The sequence below is a fragment of the Vipera ursinii genome (assembly GCF_947247035.1).
Source record: "Vipera ursinii genome assembly, chromosome: 3".
NCBI lineage: Eukaryota > Metazoa > Chordata > Lepidosauria > Squamata > Viperidae > Vipera > Vipera ursinii.
The window spans coordinates 143,779,488-143,797,362 of NC_139516.1; the positions used below are offsets into that span (position 1 = coordinate 143,779,488).

At 40.4% G+C, this 17,875-nt stretch overlaps 1 protein-coding gene across 3 annotated transcripts in view; it reads right to left on the bottom strand.

The window, feature by feature from the left end:
• F13A1 (coagulation factor XIII A chain) overlaps window positions 1-17,875 on the bottom strand; it is a 564,207-nt gene that overhangs the window by 454,704 nt on the left and 91,628 nt on the right. For all 3 annotated transcript variants that reach the window (XR_014492156.1, XM_083359938.1, XM_083359937.1), the window contains one exon: window positions 12,790-12,950. Coding sequence is in view for 2 of the 3 variants with exons in the window: in XM_083359938.1 (XP_083216064.1) it covers window positions 12,790-12,950 (161 nt within the window). In the remaining variant the exon portion in view is untranslated. The remainder of the gene's footprint in view (window positions 1-12,789; window positions 12,951-17,875) is intronic.

Consider the following 17,875-nt stretch of genomic DNA (forward strand, 5'->3'; position numbering starts at 1 on the left):
GCTGCTTGTTCCCTTTTATATTGCTTAATGGCTGCTGTTATGTTTTTTATGCTTTATAAATTATGGTTTTACACTTCACAATATGTTATAATGACTGCTTATGTTTTTTCAAATATTGTGAGTCATCTCAAGAGGGCTGGTTCCTGAAAGGCAGTGTATAAGAATAGAAATAAATGAATATCATCTCTATAATTACATACGGACAAAATACAGTTTGAGAGAGCTTTCTGCCACAAAGACAATGGAGTGTGAATTACTATGCAAAATGCTGAGAAATTTAACTACACAAAAGGAGGTTTAGGGCTTGGGGGAAAGAGGGTTATAAACACTGCTTGCCAAAAATTAGACACAGGAGATCTGTTTTCCTACAGTATTCTCTGCTTGTGTACTTTTAACAAATAGATATTACAGAATTATACCATTTCAAAGAAACAGAAGTCACATCAACTCTATCACTTGGAGAAATGTTGAGTACCACTTTAAGATGCTTATGACTATAAATAGACTGTACTTTCAGCTTCTGTTTTTAAAACATTTCTGTAGTCAGGGGAATATCTTCACCATGATCCAATTAATGAATTAGTCTCACCCAGATCTGTGTCTCTGGACAGAAATACAGGTCTACAAAGACGCATCTAGATAGTTCATTAAGATGCAAATCAGGGTTGTGATACACATACGACAAACATTTCTTGATGAACATCAGCATATGAATGTATTGACTGCATAAATGGATGGGAAACAGCAACTCTTCAAATGTTTCTATTATAGTAGAACCAGATAGTAGTGAGGGATGCTGGGAATTGTAGTTCCCTTAGTCTTTCCAACTGGGGCATAAATTATTCACATATGCATTTCTTTTATCAGAAAGAATGCTGATAATATTTTGCTGTTATTACCCACATAATCACTTTAGATTAAAAGTAACTTTCTGTCCTAATGGCCCCATTAAATTAGAAGTATAGGAAACCCTTATGGTCTTGGTGAAAATGATCACTTGAGAAAGAGAAGGCTGTTTTTGGACTTCAGTAGTTACTGGTTGTTAAAGTTCTAAAAAATAAAGCCACTTATCTTGTAGAATAACCTTGCAAAGCTACTAGCTGTAGCTCCTGGTCAGCTCAAAGCATAACCTGGTAGTTGAAGTCATATGCTTCACAAAATGATGCACAAGGTCCACATCTAGACCCTGGATAAGAAATAAAGAAATGATGTGATACCTTGATGGTGATATAAGGATAATAGGACTCATATATTCATAGTGAAAGTGACCCATATGTACAGGAGTCAACATAGTCCTGTTTAGTACAGAATTGAGGATGCCTTCTGATCCATGGGAGGGAATGGTAACAAAATGATATGGATTGAATTACTAATAGAAACAACAGTCTAACAGGATACCTTGGCTGTCATACAAAGGTAGAAATTGTTGGTGTCCCAGCTGTCAGTTTCATCTGCAGAATTGGTTGGATTGCCGCTGTTGCAGACTGAGCCCCATCAATTATAGCAAGCGTGTATTTAAGAAAAAACACTGCAGTGGACTAGAAGTTCAACAACGCCTGCATCAGAAGGCCATGTCCTCTAAAAACAGATAATGGAGGCCTTCATGGAACGTTAGCAGGACATGAAGGCATGCATAGAATGCCTTGGTAGAAGGTTGGCAATGAGACAGAAATTACATCTGGAGCACATGTCCCTTAAATGTGGTTAGTTAGGTATCTTTGGCCATGGAATGTGGACATGACCAAAGCCAGGTAATGATGCTGAAGCCCCCAAATGTTACAGGCACACTATAGTGGTAGTGGGGACTGTGTTTAGCTGACACATTTGATGGTAGCCTGATTGGAAGTCATTCACACCTTTGGAGAGGTGTTTATTGAGTAATATTTGAAGGCATGGCAATACTGTTGAGAGGAATTGTTTAAGAAGGCCTGCCAGTACGGGTAAGTCCTGTGCCCATCACAAACAAAACCCAAAGCGTGAGTGGCAATTACACTATGGAAACTTACAGGTCCCACACTTTTGGAAAGGAGCTGTTACAGCCATAGCAATTGAAAACAGATAAGGAAAATGCTTACTGAGAAGATTAAAACAACAGCAGCCAGTTAGTATGTGCAGTTAGGAGAGAAGTATTCCATCACCTCGTAGATCAGTGTTTTTTCAAACTCTGTAACTTTAAGTTTAACTCCAATAATTCCCCAGACCACATGCAGTTGTCTTAAAGTTGCTAGGTTTGAAAAACATTGTTATAGGAACGTTGCAGAAAGTGGGTATAAACAGTAAATCTTTGCACACTCCAAATGAATTTTGCAGTGTTGCATAGTCCACAGTTGTCAATTTCAAAAATCATGATAATTAATGGAGGCTTTAAGGATAGGCTACATTTCCTTTACAAGAATGAACTAAATCAGTCTTATTTATTAAGTTGAATGAATTACATTAAATCTCTGTTTCTCTCTTGCAGGTCTCATTTCAAAAAGGAATTCGAGGGGTGGTAGGCAAAACTTTTCAAACTACAATTGTTTCAAGGTCATATTGCCTGGTTTTCCACAATTTAAAATGGGCTATCCTATCAATTAGGAATTCTGAACTCAAGAAACATGATAAAACAGCTGATTGGATTATGAAAGTGTTTTTTAATTCATTCATTATTAGCTTTTGTTATCTCACATTTAATTTTGGTCAGCTCAGGGGTGCCTAAAAATGCTAATTGTCCTGCCTCCTATTTTCTTCACAACAACAATCCTGTGAGGTGTAGGCCCAAGAGAAAATTGCTTAGATTCACCCAACTGATTTTCACACCAAAGAGCATGAATTCATAGACTTCCAGTTTCTAGATCAGCATCATAGCCACTACACCAAACTGGCTCTCAAAGCAACTGTTTTCTATTCAAAATGAGGTACTTTAGCTTAGACACTTTGAATCTGAAATATCTTGCTAATCACCGACTTCTCAGAAGGCAATCTGTGCCAGATAAATTTTCACCCAAGTTCCTGACAAATAGCTTTGGTTATTAAGCCTAGAGAGACTGATGATCAAATTTCACTCAGAAGTGATTCAGCATTGGAACAATGAACCAAGCCTCTTTCTGACTTATATATCTCACTTATCATTCCTCTGGTGTGGCCACAAAAGTACAGAAATTTTAATGTCTATTTCAGACTGACCAATCTGATCAAATGTGAAGAAGTAAACTTACTTCAAATTATGGTTTGAATACCTACAGTCAACGTTTGCACAATTTAGAGATCAGATGGTTTGCTACAGGCAAAATGGAAATATTTATTCCTTTTCCTCATCCTCCATGCCAGGATGTGATGATAATTATTGGGGCTAATAAAATTAAATCAGGATTGGGGAAGCACCTGGTATCTGCACATTAGGTTCCTCACTTTGATACTAGGCCTGTTGCTTAGAGTTTTGTTAAGTTTATTATATACTCAAAAACATATTGACGAAAATAACTTTTTTTATTCCACCACTACCACGATTTAATTTCCCATTTTTTTTGTTTAAAGGATAAGAAATGGTTAGGTTGGCTTAATTGCGATGAAGAACTGATAGCATATTATGGTTATCACAGAGATAAAATAATGGATCCCTTTCCCAATTAAATTTGAGCAGAAACATCAAGAGGGGAAGAAAAAGCAACACAATCAAGAATTCGGTATTCGGTATAATTAAAATGCTGCAGGGGTGGATATTAAACTTTACTGTTAAACCAGAGAAAGTCATGGAAAATACTATGAGGTACACTGAATAGAGATAGCCAATCTTCAGATTCATCAGTCTTCTAACACAGTAACTGACGTAGGTATCATAAAAAGTAAGAGCCTAACCATCCATCTAACCATCCCTCCATGAATGTATTTCTGGATGAAATTAAAAGCCACAGAATGACAGTTTCCCTTTTCTGAAAGCTGGAGAGAGTGAGCAGAAATAATCAGTACCGTGTATATGTGTTCAAGCACATTCTGCTCTAAGACAGCAATTACATGTTTGTCCAAACATCCAGATTCAGCCATAGTTTCATTCCATACAGCATTGAATGAATGAACCTTTACTGTCAAAGTACAACCATGTATACATTGAGATTGACTGAGACTCCCTTCGTGCCCCCCCCCCACAACTCACCTTGTGAACTCTCAAGTTTTCTCCTTCCATTATATATTCAAGATGGACAGTATTTAATATTTATTCGTTATGTATATGTAGGGGTGTGGGTCTATAAATATGTTATATATAGTATGTTTAGTATGTATCATGTATGTGTTTCACTTTGAGAGCGGGCAACTAAATTTCATTTTTGATGTGTGGCGTTGTGCCCACAGTAAAAATAAAATGACAGTAAAGGTTATCTTATCTTATCTTATCTAAAAACACAGATGAGCTCTCCAACTGCTAGACATATGCAGGCAAGATATGGTGCATGACCACCAACGGTTTCCTTCTGAAGTAGGAAGCAGAATTCCAATAAAACAGAATTACCCAACCATTCCACAACACAGTTGTGTTTTTGTGTTTTAATAAACTGTCTAAACTTGCCAGAATTTAAAAGAAAAATCCAGCAGAGATATTGCCAGAGACCAGTCATTCATGTCTTATAACAAATCCATTAAATATCACCAGATTACTTTATAATAGGTCTTGTTATCCTAATACTCATAAATGCTCATAAATTAAGATCAGGGGTCTTCAAACTGGGCCCTTTTATGACTTGAGGACTTCAACTCCCAGAATTCCTCAGCCAGTGTGCCTGGCTGAGGAATTCTGGGAGTTGAAGTCCACAAGTCATAAAAGGGCCAAGTTTGAAGACCCCTGATTAACATGACTCCTGACAAAGATGGCCAGCTGATAATTGTTTTTGCTCTTTTCCAAGATGATCAAATAATGATTGCCCTTCCAGTTCTCCTACAGGTCTTTCTCCTATTGCATCTGAATATGGAAGGGTCTTTCCCTACGGAAGTAAAATACTTGCTAGCCATTTACTTTCTCCTTTCCTCATGAAACATCTATATGTCTCCTGAAAATGCAGCACAAAAAATTGTTAGAAGTTAATTGGACACTCATATCTGTTCTGAAAGGCATGGAGAGAAGAATGATTGAATGACAGGCACAGAAAACTTACTCTATGGATATGCTATCACAGTATATAATTGCCTTCCATTTTGAATTGTGCTGATAATGGGTAAGTTTCTGGGTGGAGAAACAGATTCATCTGCATGATAAGGAAAGACAGGAGAAGACCTACGACTATCTGTTAGACCAGGGGTAGGCAAGCTTGGCTCTTTTATAACTTCAATTCCCAGAATTCCTGAGCCAGCTTGGCTCAGCTTGGAAACTCTCAGCATGGCTGGCTCAGGAATTCTGGGAGTTAAAGTCCATGAGTCATAAAAGAGCCAAGGTTGCCTATCCCTAAGTTAGACAAAGTTGGCATTATGACGGCAGCCAATAAATTTTGCAGGCATGGATAATTCTGGTGACATGGCAAAAGAATCACTGACAAACTGTCAATCCTAACACTTTTGTCCTATTAAGAACATGACACAGAAACAGCAGCTCTGGGTCCAGCCAACTCTTTAATATTCTTGCTTCAAAATAGGAAGATAGGCCTAAGCAATTTAGGCAATTTAATCCAGGCAAGTTGGAATATGCTGCTCAGTTTTGGCAAAGAATTGAAAGGATTATGCATTTTTAAAATGTGGTTATTGAAGACAAGAGCTCACAGCAATATTATATGATTTATTGGCTTCCTCAGAGGAATGCTCGGAAAAGATGTAATATTATTTGAAGACACTGCTGATAAACATTTGTCCAGGCTAATTAAATACAGGAATGCTGGGGCTGGGGGGGGGCGAAATCCTGCAAAACAAACTTTGCACTTGATTTGATTAGAGAACTTTTCAAACTGACATTTCTGCATCAATCTTTGGCAAGTTTCTGTTTTTGCTATTCACAGTTACATTGCTATAGTGTTTTGGTAAATCTAGGTAAGTATTTCAATCATCCTTTTTTCTCATTTGAATTCTGAAGATCCCAGGACTCTTCTGACAATTCATTTAATTCTCAAGTTTGCCCTCTGTAGCAGTTTATCAATTATGCCCATTATAGCCCTAACTGAAAATGCTAATTCAGCCTTCTAGAGATGCACTTTAAATGCAGGCAGTCCTCAGCTTATGACCACAACTGAGCCCAAAATTTCTGCTGCTAAATGAAACATTTGTTAAGTAAATTTTGCCCCATTTTACGACTTTTCTTGCCACAGTTGTTAAGTGAATCACTGCAGTTATTAAGCTAGTAACATGGTTGTTAAATGAATCTGGATTCTCATTGACTTTGCCGATAAGAAAGCTGCAAAAGGTGATCACATAACTCCGGGACACTGCAACCGTCATAAATATGAGTCAGTTGCCAAGCATCCGAATTTTGATCAGGTGACCATGGGGATGCTGCAATGCTCATAAGTGTGAAAAACAGTCATAAGTCACTTTTTTCAGTGCCATTGTAACTTTGAAGGTCACTAAATGAACTGTTGTAAGTCGAGGACGACCTGCATATAGGATATATTATGAATGAATGTATACTTGGTCCTATCCTAGAGCATTATTTATAAATATATTGCTATATGTTGGTTGTTTTAGTGTAACTAATATTTGCTTACTCGGTTGCTGTTACATTCTGAACTAATTTTATTTATTTGTACAGTAATTATTGTGAAGGATTTTTGTCTTATGTTGCATCTTAATAAAGGCACATTTATTATTATCGTCATGGATGTCCACACAGAATGCATAGAATGTTGCAAGTACACCAAACAGTTGAAGAAGGAAAAAGAGCATTGGAAGAATATCTGAAGGACAATGAAGAAGGTGCAAAGAAGCAAGTATATACCATGAGGGCTTGCTCCTTGGTAAATAGAATCTGTCAGCACTGCCGTGTTGGCATAATTCATTGCCATTATTTTTCTGGTCTTCCTATCTAGGGTTTCTACTTCAGCTTGAGCCCAGTCTACTATTCCAGATTTACATCTAATGATTGGAACTGCTCAGGTCTTAAATTGCCTTGACGGTAATTCTGCCATTGAGTTTGGACTTCACTCTTTTCTTCACTCTTCTGATGCATTCACTGCTAACTTTCTTCTTGACTTTATGAAGGATGCCCAGGTGTTTGCAGTGATCATCGTCATCCAGATTCTTGATGTTATTTCCATATGGCATCTTGATTTTTTCAGTTTTCACTATTTTTCCCCTATTGATGGTGAGGGTGGCATATTTGTCCAGTGCACTGCAATATCTTGGCTGCATGTGTAGACAATGTTGAGCAGCAATTCTATTTTAGATGGTATTTTCAATACACCTTCAGATCTTTCATGTAGAAAAAAGTGGGATAGATGTTTTTGATGTTTGCTAGCCATGGCCTATCTAGTTTAGTGTTGTTGACAGAGAAATCAGTGCAATGACAAACACTAGTGGTGAGGATGAGTCTCTTTGAAAGATTCCTCTCTTAATGTTAACCTCTCCCAGACTATCAACATTGACCATCAGCTGTGTCTTTCATGGTGCCATTGATCTTTCCACAAAGCTTCTGATGTTTCTACTGACTTCTGTTATTACTAGGCACTTGATGATCCAGTCATATGGCAGGGAGTCAAATGCCTTCCTGTAATTGATCCACAATACATTCAAGTTGGTCTTCCTTTTCTTGCAGTTTTCCAGAATCATCTTGTCAGTTAGGATTTGATCTTTTGTTCCTCTGCAGTTTGAGCAGTTTCTTTTCTGCTCAGATGGAAAGAGCTTGTTTTCAATGAGATTCTTTCAACTACTACACCAGTTAGCAATTTAAAAGCTGTTAGTAAGGAGGTAATTGACCCGTAGTTGCCTGATGCTGTCCTTTTTGTTAGATCAGGGGTCTTCAAACTTGGCCCTTTTATGACTTGTGGACTTCAACTCCCAGAATTCCTCAGCCAGCCTGCCTGGCTGAAGAATTCTGGGAGTTGAAGTCCACAAGTCATAAAAGGGCCCAATTTGAAGACCCCTGCATTAAATCTTTCATTATCAAGTAAATTTTGCCAGACATTAACCAATATTCAATTTCACTCCCTTATAGTATGTTGTTAAACTCCTGACAACAAGTGGGTATGGACCAGTCAGATGTTTCAACAAAGAAACCACACAGTTCATCTTCATCTGCTGTTAACCAAATCTTGATCTTTCTTGCTTTTTTCTCCATCATTTCTTTCATTCCAAGTTCTTACATTTCACCTTCATCTTTATTCTTATCCATCTCCTTTATCTGTTGTTATTGTATTTCTTTGGGTTGTCCTATAACTGTACCCAGAACAGCATTGCTTCTTCTTTGTCATGCATGGACAGATCTAAGTCTCTATTGATGGAATGGTAGAAATCTTTCTGATTTCTCTGAAATTGGAGATTTTGTCCATAAGTGTGCAATTTGAAGTTTTCTATTGCTGATCTCCTTGGCTATATCTGTGATTTGCTTTTTTATTATTTCCAGTGCTTCCTTGATTTTCCTTTTTCCCCAAGTGATATTTCTTGATCAGATATTCTTTGGTCTTCTTATTCTTCAGCCTCTTCCCCACCCCACCCTGCCCCACCCAAATCTTTTCGAGCTTGCTTGCATCTGATCTTAACATGCTGATCTTATTTTCCATCCTCCTCTTCCATTTTGGTAGTGCACTTTTTGTGTTTGTGTGTGGGTTTTGTTTTTTTTTTTTTTTGGTATCCATAGACTGACCCTGATTAATCTGGGTGATAACTGATCTGGGGTGGGTTTCTGTAAATTACATTTCACCACGTTGTTTATGGGAGAAACGCTCTTGGTCTGTCTCTTCTGTTGAAACCCTTGGTCTGTCTCTTCTGTTGCACCTCTGGAATAGCTCTCATCCTCCTCAGAGCATGCAAGCCCCACAACTACATCAAGATGTAGTCTTCCTGACAGTTAGAACAATTAACCAGTGGAACAACCTGCCTCCAGAAGCGGTGAATGCTCCAACACTGGAGGTTTTTAAGAAGAGACTGGACAGCCATTTGCCTGAAATGGTATAGGGTTTCCTGCCTGAGCAGGGGGTTGGACTAGATGACCTCCAAGGTCCCTTCCAACTTTATATTATTATTATTATTATTAAGATAGTGATGTACAAGTACTAGAATTATTCCTATTTAGGAAATTTAAGAAATGTGGCAGTTTCACATTTGACAAATGGACAGATTAAGGAGACCTACTCTAATTCAGGTTTTCTACTGTCTTAGAATTTCAATCTCTGGTTCTGGTAATAGAAGGTACTAAAAATATTTGCAGCATTTGAGATGACCCCTTGGTTTAAGATCTGAGCCATTTGAGCAATGAAATTTAGGCCATTCACTCTCCCTTAGCTTAACAATGTTAAATGAAGGTATTAAAGGATAGTTCATCTTTTTCCTAATATAAAGTGTGTGTTATCTAACTAAAGAGGGACGTGGTGGCTCAGTGGGTTAGGATGCTGAGTTTGTCGATCAGAAGGTCGGCAGTTTGGCGGGTCAAATCCCGAGTGCCGCGTAACAGAGTGAGCGCCTGTTACTCGTCCCAGCTTCTGCCAACCTAGCAGTTCGAAAGCACGTAAAAATGCAAGTAGAAAAGTAGGGACCACTACGGTGGGAAGGTAACAGCGTTCCGTGCGCCTTTGGCGTTTAGTCATGCCGGCCACATGACCACGGAGACGTCCTCGGACAAGCGCTGGCTTTTCGGCTTTGAAATGGAGATGAGCACCGGCCCCTAGAGTCGGAAACGACTAGCACGCATGTGCGGGGGAACATTTACCTTTACCTTATCTAACTAAAGAACTTTTATATACTTTAAAAGGGTTAGATGCAGATTGATGCCCTCCCAACCCTGTGCATTTATTACAACCAATATCTGAAGAGAGTTTTCCACATCAGCCAAACATGTTCAGTCAACCCACAAAGCAGACAAAGACTGGCAGCCTCTTGGCTGTTAACTGGTGGTTTTCCAAAAATCTGCTATCAGCCCTTGCTTTGCCAAAGGTTCTGCAAACCAAATGAGGGTACTCCTGGCTTAGACAACATTCATATAAGAGGAAAAGGGTGTGAAGAAATGGAAACATTCGTGTATTTTCCTAGGAAAGAAAACCAGCTTTATTGACAGAACCACAGGGAGATTTGGTGCACATTTGTGCGCATGTGTGCCAGCCTATGAGATTTCGGTGCCCGAGGCACAGCAGTAAACAATACCTGCCAGCCTACCCACCCACCTCCTCCCAGGATCCTTTGCTGTGTGGCAGAAGAACAAACAAGTTATTTTGGCAATGGAAGAAAACATACTGCTCTCTCTCTCTCCGTGGCTGTAAAAGTAAAATGCTACATTAATAAACAATTTACTACCTTTTTGTAATGCCAAAATCCTGCTGCCTTAGGTGGCCACTTAATTTTGCCTAATGGTAGAAATCAGCTACGTTGTGTATGCTACAAGTGCTTGGAAAGACATGTCTGTATCTATGATTACTATTTCTGTGTTAATGCTGTCAAATGTGTATCTGAAGTCACTCAGGTTTCTCATGATGTGAGAAGCCTGTGGCTTCTCCTCTCTCTTTTCTAACTAATTAGCAGTCACTCTGCATTTTGGGGGAAATGAGGCCGTGAAAAGATTATTTTTTTTGGGGACACCTGCTCTTGACACCATTTCTCTACTAGTACCACTTTTATTTCGGCAGAGAAAAATACTGAGATATTATGCATCCTACAGGTAGTCCTGGACTTAAAATTGTTTGTTTAGTGACTGCTCAAAGTTACAATGGCCCTAAAAAAAGTGATGTGACTGTTTTTCCCACTTATGACTGTTGCAGCATCCCCATGACCAAAATTCAGACCCTCGGCAACTGACTCACACCTTTATAATGCAGTGTCCTGGGATCATGTGATCACCTTTTGCAACCTTCTGACAAGCAAAGTCAATAGGGAAGACAGATTCACTTAACAAATGAAGTGACTCACTTATAACGAATGTGGCAAGACAGGTCATAAAACAGGGCAAAACTCATTTAACAAATGCCAGGCTTAGCAACAGAAATTTTGGGCTTATAGTTTATAGTTATAGTTTATTTGATTTATATACCGCCCTTCTCCTTGGTAGGGACTCAGGGCGGTTCACAGGGCATATATAAAAAGAAAGACAATACAAAAATTAAAAAAGGATTAAACCCATGCCCAATTAAAAACAGTAATACAAATTTTAAAAACAATTAAAAACCCATAATCCCCCATCAGGCCAGACCAGCTAATTCGAACAGGTGGGTCTTCAGGCCCCGACGGAAAGTTCGGAGGTCTGGTGCCATCCGGAGCTCCACCGGCAGTTGATTCCATAATGCCGGAGCACCCACAGAGAAGGCCCTCCCCCTGGGGGCCACCAGTCGACATTCCCTGACTGGCAGCACCCTGAGGAGGCCTTCTCTGTGGGAACGCACAGGGCGGAGGGGAGTCGATGCCAGCAGCAGGTGGTCCCTGAGGTATCCCGGACCCATGCCATGTAGGGCCTTAAAGATCGTAACCAACACCTTGAACCTCACCCGAAAGACAACTGGTAACCAATGCAGCTCGCGGAGCAAAGGTGTAACATGGGAGTACCGGGAAACTCCCAAGACAACTCTCGCGGCCGCATTCTGTACCAGTTGGAGCCTCCGAGTGGTCTTCAAGGGAAGCCCCATGTAGAGAGCATTACAGTAATCAAGGCGAGAGGTCACGAGCGCATGAGTGACCGTACACAGGGCATCCCGGTTCAGATAGGGCCGCAACTGGCGCACCAGGCGAACCTGGGCAAAAGCCCCCCTAGTCACGGCCACTATATGATCTTCCAGGGTAAGCCGTGAATCTAGGAGGACTCCCAAGTTGCGAGCCCTATCCACGGGGGGTAAGAGCTCACCCCCCATAGAAAGAGATGGAACATTTTGAATGTCCCGGGATGCCGGAATGCACAGCCACTCAGTCTTGTCAGGGTTGAGTTGAAGTCTGTTCCTCCCCATCCAGACCCGAACCGCCTCCAGGCAACGGGACATCACGGCGAGGGCATCACTGGGGTGGTTTGGGGTCGAAAAGAAAAGTTGGGTATCATCAGCATACTGATGATACCCAACTCCAAACTGTGGTCGTAAGTTGAGGACCACTGTATAGATTACATTTCCAGTTCATATCCATGTTGTCCACTGGCAACTAAGACAGCTTTGAGGAGAACAATTAAACTGGGGAAATAGCCCAGGACATGGTCCTTTATGCTTGCCAAGGCATGGAGACAAGAACGGGGGTGTGGGGAAATCTTGAAGACTAGAGCTGAAGAAATATTTTGGTGGGGACAGAAGGAAATTGATGGGAGACCCAGGACAGTGCTTGGATTTGCATCTGAGCTCTGTGAGAAGTTGGGAGGATTTGCCTGCTGTTTTCAGCCATCTCAAGGTCTGTTCCTAAACCAAGCTCTGACAAATTTCTGCAATATCCCTAACTTGGGCTTTCATCTCTCGTCTCAGTCTCCCCACCTCCACACAGACAAGACCCAAAACATCATACCCTTAGCTAGATTTGGCTAGACCAGGGGTAGCCAACCTTGGCTCTTTTATGTCTCGTGGACTTCAACTCCCAGAATTCCCATACTGTCTCAGGAATTCTGGGAGTTGAGGTTCACGAGTCCTAAAAGAGCCAAGGTTGCCTACGCCTGGGCTACACCAAGAAGCAGAATATGGCCAGCCCACGTCTTCTTATCTCTTTACTCGCTGCTGCTTCGAAACTGACCTTGAGGAACAATTGAGGGATTTTCAGCGAAACGGTCTTCTGCTGGGCCAGGATCTTTTGCAGTTCGTTGACACGGGCTGTGATGAAAAAATGCAGGGAAGCTTGTTCCACCAACTCGCTCATGTAATCACTTGACTCGATGGGCACCACAAGAACTTCACCTGACAGGAGGAACAAACAGAGAAACGCCACTGAAGTCTGTGTAGCTATACTGTAGTTGCCAGTGATTATTCCCAGTGCCCATTTGTGGTATATACTCCAGATTACATCAGATGCAGTAAAGGTGTTGCTTGAAGAAGAGCCCAGTGTTTTTCAATATGCAAACAAACATAGCTGTAGTTTCCTTTCCCTGCTTTGATTGAACAGAATGGCCAGACCTGTATCTGGTTCACTTCCACCCACAAAACCAACAGCGTTTACCTTAAACTGCTGCTACTAGCAAAAGTAGAATACCTGAAATAGGAAATATTTCATTAAAGAACTACTTTGGATCTTTTCCCTTTACCGTTACACTGTTTTCCACACATCCTTTGCTTGGCAGACAAAATTCCTTCAGCCAATCCCAATCCAGCCTTTGTTTCCAATCCTAGTTAATGCAAATCACATGTTTTCTTCGTGAGAACAAAATCTAACTGCTTCTGTACATTTGTTAAGTCGGGTTCGCGGATCGATGAGACGCAGGCGTAGGTGTGTGTATAATCTTTATTGGTGGTAGCGTGGTCTGAACTGCCAGGCAACGGTTACCTGGGCATACTTTATACCTGCCCAGGTGAATGCCTGACCAATAGGTTTGAACCCTGGTTTCCCGCCGGCCAGGCGGCCAATCCCTTTAAATCCGGCTTTCCCGCCGAACGTAGTTCCTGCACGGAGCTGTCCAGGTCCGCGCTTCCTGATGCGGCTGCTACACGTGTATGCCAGCCTAGCATACACTGCAACATTTATTTACATTTATTTACTAAACAAATTTATATAGCCACCCAACTCATACACAGTGATTTGGGAAGTGTACAACATTTGGAGGCTATCCTTCGACAGAGTTGGAATAAAAAGGAATTACTACTTTAAAGCTGAAACAGTTACAAGATTCCTTATGTGTTTCATTCATTCATGCAGCATCATGAGGACATGGCAGAAAAAGGAAGGCTGCTAGGTACAATAAAAGCCACTTTTCTTGCAAAGACAAATTTGTCTTGCATTGAGCCACTAATATTGTGTGTGTATGAGAGAGGGGAGGGGGGAAGAGAGAGAGATTCTTGTATTTGTTCTTTTGAAATTTGGAAAATAGCTTGCTAATAAATCTTTCTTGAAGCTACTGAGATCACCTGGAGAAATCTGATATTTAAAAGCAATCTCAGAAGGGCATTTAAGAGTACCAATGTTCTCAAAGAGCAGTGCTTGTTCCAGCAAAGGGTGAAAAAAAAGGTGCTACAGGGCTCTCCAAAATATTTCAGTCCCCTCAGAGCATTTTGATCCTCTCTTGTAATAAAAAGCAGAGCCTGATTCTACTCCTGTCCTATATCTGCATTTCACCTTATCTACGGTTTACCATGACTTATTTATCCAGCCCATTTTCCCATGTTTATATGATATACTGAACCATAAACTGACAAGTTAAAAGTTATGGCAGGGCATCTTGGAGATAAGGCATCTGAGGCCAATCTGGATTTTTGCAGGCCAGATCTGATATCCCTCGTTTGTGATTTGTCCATTAGTCTCTACAGTCTACAGTCAGACTATGGTTTGTAGAAATAAGAAGCTTGGGGACAATCCGGTGTTAATCAGGTACAATATCTAACAGCATTGCTGTTAAGTATGGTAACTGTGCTTGCTGCAAGTTACATTTCAGCTACACCTGAAGGGCTAAATGGATGGAATATATCTTTCCTTCCTATAAAACAACCAAGGATTCAAAAACTTTTTGGTTTTGCATATTCCTCTGTCCCATACTTTGTTTCAACCACTGTTTATTGAACATGCCCTGAGCATCTGCCATAACCAGTAGATGTTGTTGCATGAAATGTCACTCAGTTAGACTGGGAATTGTTTTGCTAACAGGCATCAAAATGTTATGGACTATTCTGGTTTAGGCCAGGAAGTGGGCTCTTTTTAGAGGTAAGAAATAAGGTGTGGACCAAAAGTCTATCTGGCCAAAGATTTTTTAAAATCTATATTACAAATTGAATAAATAAGAGTGATTTCTCATATTTATTTAGCTGGGATGATAACACCACCCCCTCCTGAACTGAATGGGCTTTACTGTACTTCTGGGTCAACATGTATTGGGGGTTGGGACCCAACTCCTGCAAACACCTCCCCAAGCAATCTTTTTGCTGTCTCCTGAACTCCTTCCAACTGTGCAACAAAAAAATTCCAAAACTTGGTGGAATGATTATTCAGAGGAGGAATACATAAAAGCTGTAGCATAAAGCCTAAAGTATTATAGTATTTAGAATCGTACTGGTAATGATTTAAAAGCTAACCAGCGGATGTAATGTAAGATATAGGATGCAATGTTGGGAATGACTCAGCAGGGTCTGTGTCTCTTTAAGAGCCTTTATATGAAAAGGAAGGCTCTGTTGCTGTGTTCTCTCTCTTCTGTTTCCTGCTGTAACTGCTGTGTGTTGAAGCCTGCTGAATTAACACGTGTATATATATATATTGTTCCTGGTGTATGATATTGTAGATAGTGTAAGATAAACCACCATTTAATATAGACCATAGCTTTACTGTGTTTACTCCTGGGTTATCTCAGCACAATAAGACTGTGTATGCTCTGACCTCTTATTAGAAAACTTACTGGAAATCAGGGAAACCTGTTAAAGATAAGCTGAATTCTGTAGGCCTACGGGAAGTGTGTTGAGACACTGAACTGGGGAGCATCAGAAGGTACAAATCTTAATCTCTTATCTTGACAGTATTACATGTGAAGTTCTAACTCTGTATTGTGAGGTTATTGTATAAAAATGTGCTGCTTTTTTCTCCTGTTGTTCCATCCACATCAAAACAGAACTCTTGAATTCCTTCTTATTGATATTTGCAGGCAGCCATCTGACCCAGATTTCTAAGACAGTCAAAAGCTGTTTGATGTGCCTCCTCAGCTGCAAAGGAATTACAAAAAGTGCCTGTAAGTCTTAACCTTGAATAAAACTCTGGAGCAGTTGACTTTCTTGGAAAAGAAATAAATGAGCTGGGTGACAGGTGAATCCCATTTCAAAGTTCCAAAAAGGGAACGTAAGGAAAACATTTCAGATTACATTTGCACTTGTAAACAGTCTTCTCTTAAAAGTGGCATAAATTGACTTTCAAAATTTTCCATCAAATTTGTGCGTAAAGAAATAGGACAATTTTTCCAAATGCTTCCAGAATAAGTAGAAATTTCTCAAGAGTAGAATTCCCTTCAGTTGCAATAGTAATACCACAACTGAGAAAGCTGTATGGTAAGAGTTCCTTCCTTCTTTAGGTTCTAGCTGAAGAATGTGAAGCCAAAGAGGATGCAGCTGAAGGAGAGCAGATTGTACAAGTAAAAACAGGGACATTCATACCTGCACCATTTCCACTGTGCAACTAGATAAGCATAAGAATATTACAAAATAATATATCCAAACAAGTTTTCTTTCCTCAGATTGAACATTAAAAACATGAAGAAAATAATATTTTCCTGGTACTAATTTATGGTAGATGTATGTCCCATTAAAGTAGTAGTAAAGTCAGTATGAGCCATACAAGATCAATCTGTAGAGGAAGGGATTATTGTTGTTATTAATTACATGTATGAGCCATTTACTTCCAATGGACAAGTGAAAAAATTAAAAACAAGGAAAAATATAGTAAGATAAATAAACACAAGAATTAAAGATGGCAAGAATAACAAGAGAACCAGATGGGATGGAAAAAGAGACAAAAATGCAGTCCAGGGGGATGTCACTCTCTGTCGCCAAATGCCTGCATGAAGAGCTAAATCTTCAAAGTCCAACAGGGTGGGGACCATCTGAATCTGGGGGGGGAGAGACCTTTGTCTAGAGGGGAGGTGCTCCTACAGAGAAGACACCCTTCCAGAACACTGATAGATGGCTTTATTTAATCAAAGAAATTTGGAGTGTATCATTCCTGCCAGATTGAATAGGCCAGGCAGGTACAATGGAGATGGCCATTAGCCTGACACTAATGGTGTAAACATTTATCACTAGGTCCACATTATATCTGTACAATGATTGAAATAGCATTCATACAAGAAGACTATATATAACATATCAGTCCAGTGACTTCTCTTCCTCTAGATCAGAGTTTGCCAACCTTTCCAGCTTTGTGGACCGGGGGGGGGAGAGGAGATGGTTTGGCATGAGCAGCAAGCAAAATGAGTGTCCCACTCTATTTGCACGACTGACAGGCATGTGCACACACTGTTCACATCAATGGAGTGTGGGCACACGTGCTTATCCACTGCTCATGCAAGTGGGGATGTGCGCTTGTGAGATCGCCCGCCAATTCCATAAACTGGTTTCAAATGGCTCAAGGCCTGGTAGTGGGCCATGGCCCAGGGATTGGGAACCCCTGCTCTAGATTTTGCCTCTAAATCCATAAATTAACATCCAATGAGCAGATGACATTAGGAAAATTCAGAGTTGGAACAGGTGTTCTAAAAGGATAGGGACTTCCGGTTTTGCGTGGTAGCAACTGGTTGTGGGCTTTTGGATTCTCCGCAACCCCATGACTAATTTCATTCTGCCTGGGACCCTAAATGAGTCTAAGTCACCCCAGAGATGCAACAAAGAAAGAAGGGTGCTCCAGTGATTCTGGAATGGTGGCGGCCATTCTGTTCAACTTGGGGAAAACTTTCTAACCCAACAAGAGAAAGGCTGGCTGTATTGCATTGACCATTCCAAGCTACTACCAACTGAAGTCTAAAAGCACTAACCAGCACAACTGTGAACAGCGTGATTGAAACTGGGTGAGAAATTTGACCTTCTCTTTTCTATTCTACATTTGATTTCCTGGAAAAGATCCCCAAGAAGCAAAATACCTCTGAAAGGGAAAGAAGGGGATTTCCACCCCACCCTTATACTAATGGAAGCAGCAAATTAATCTG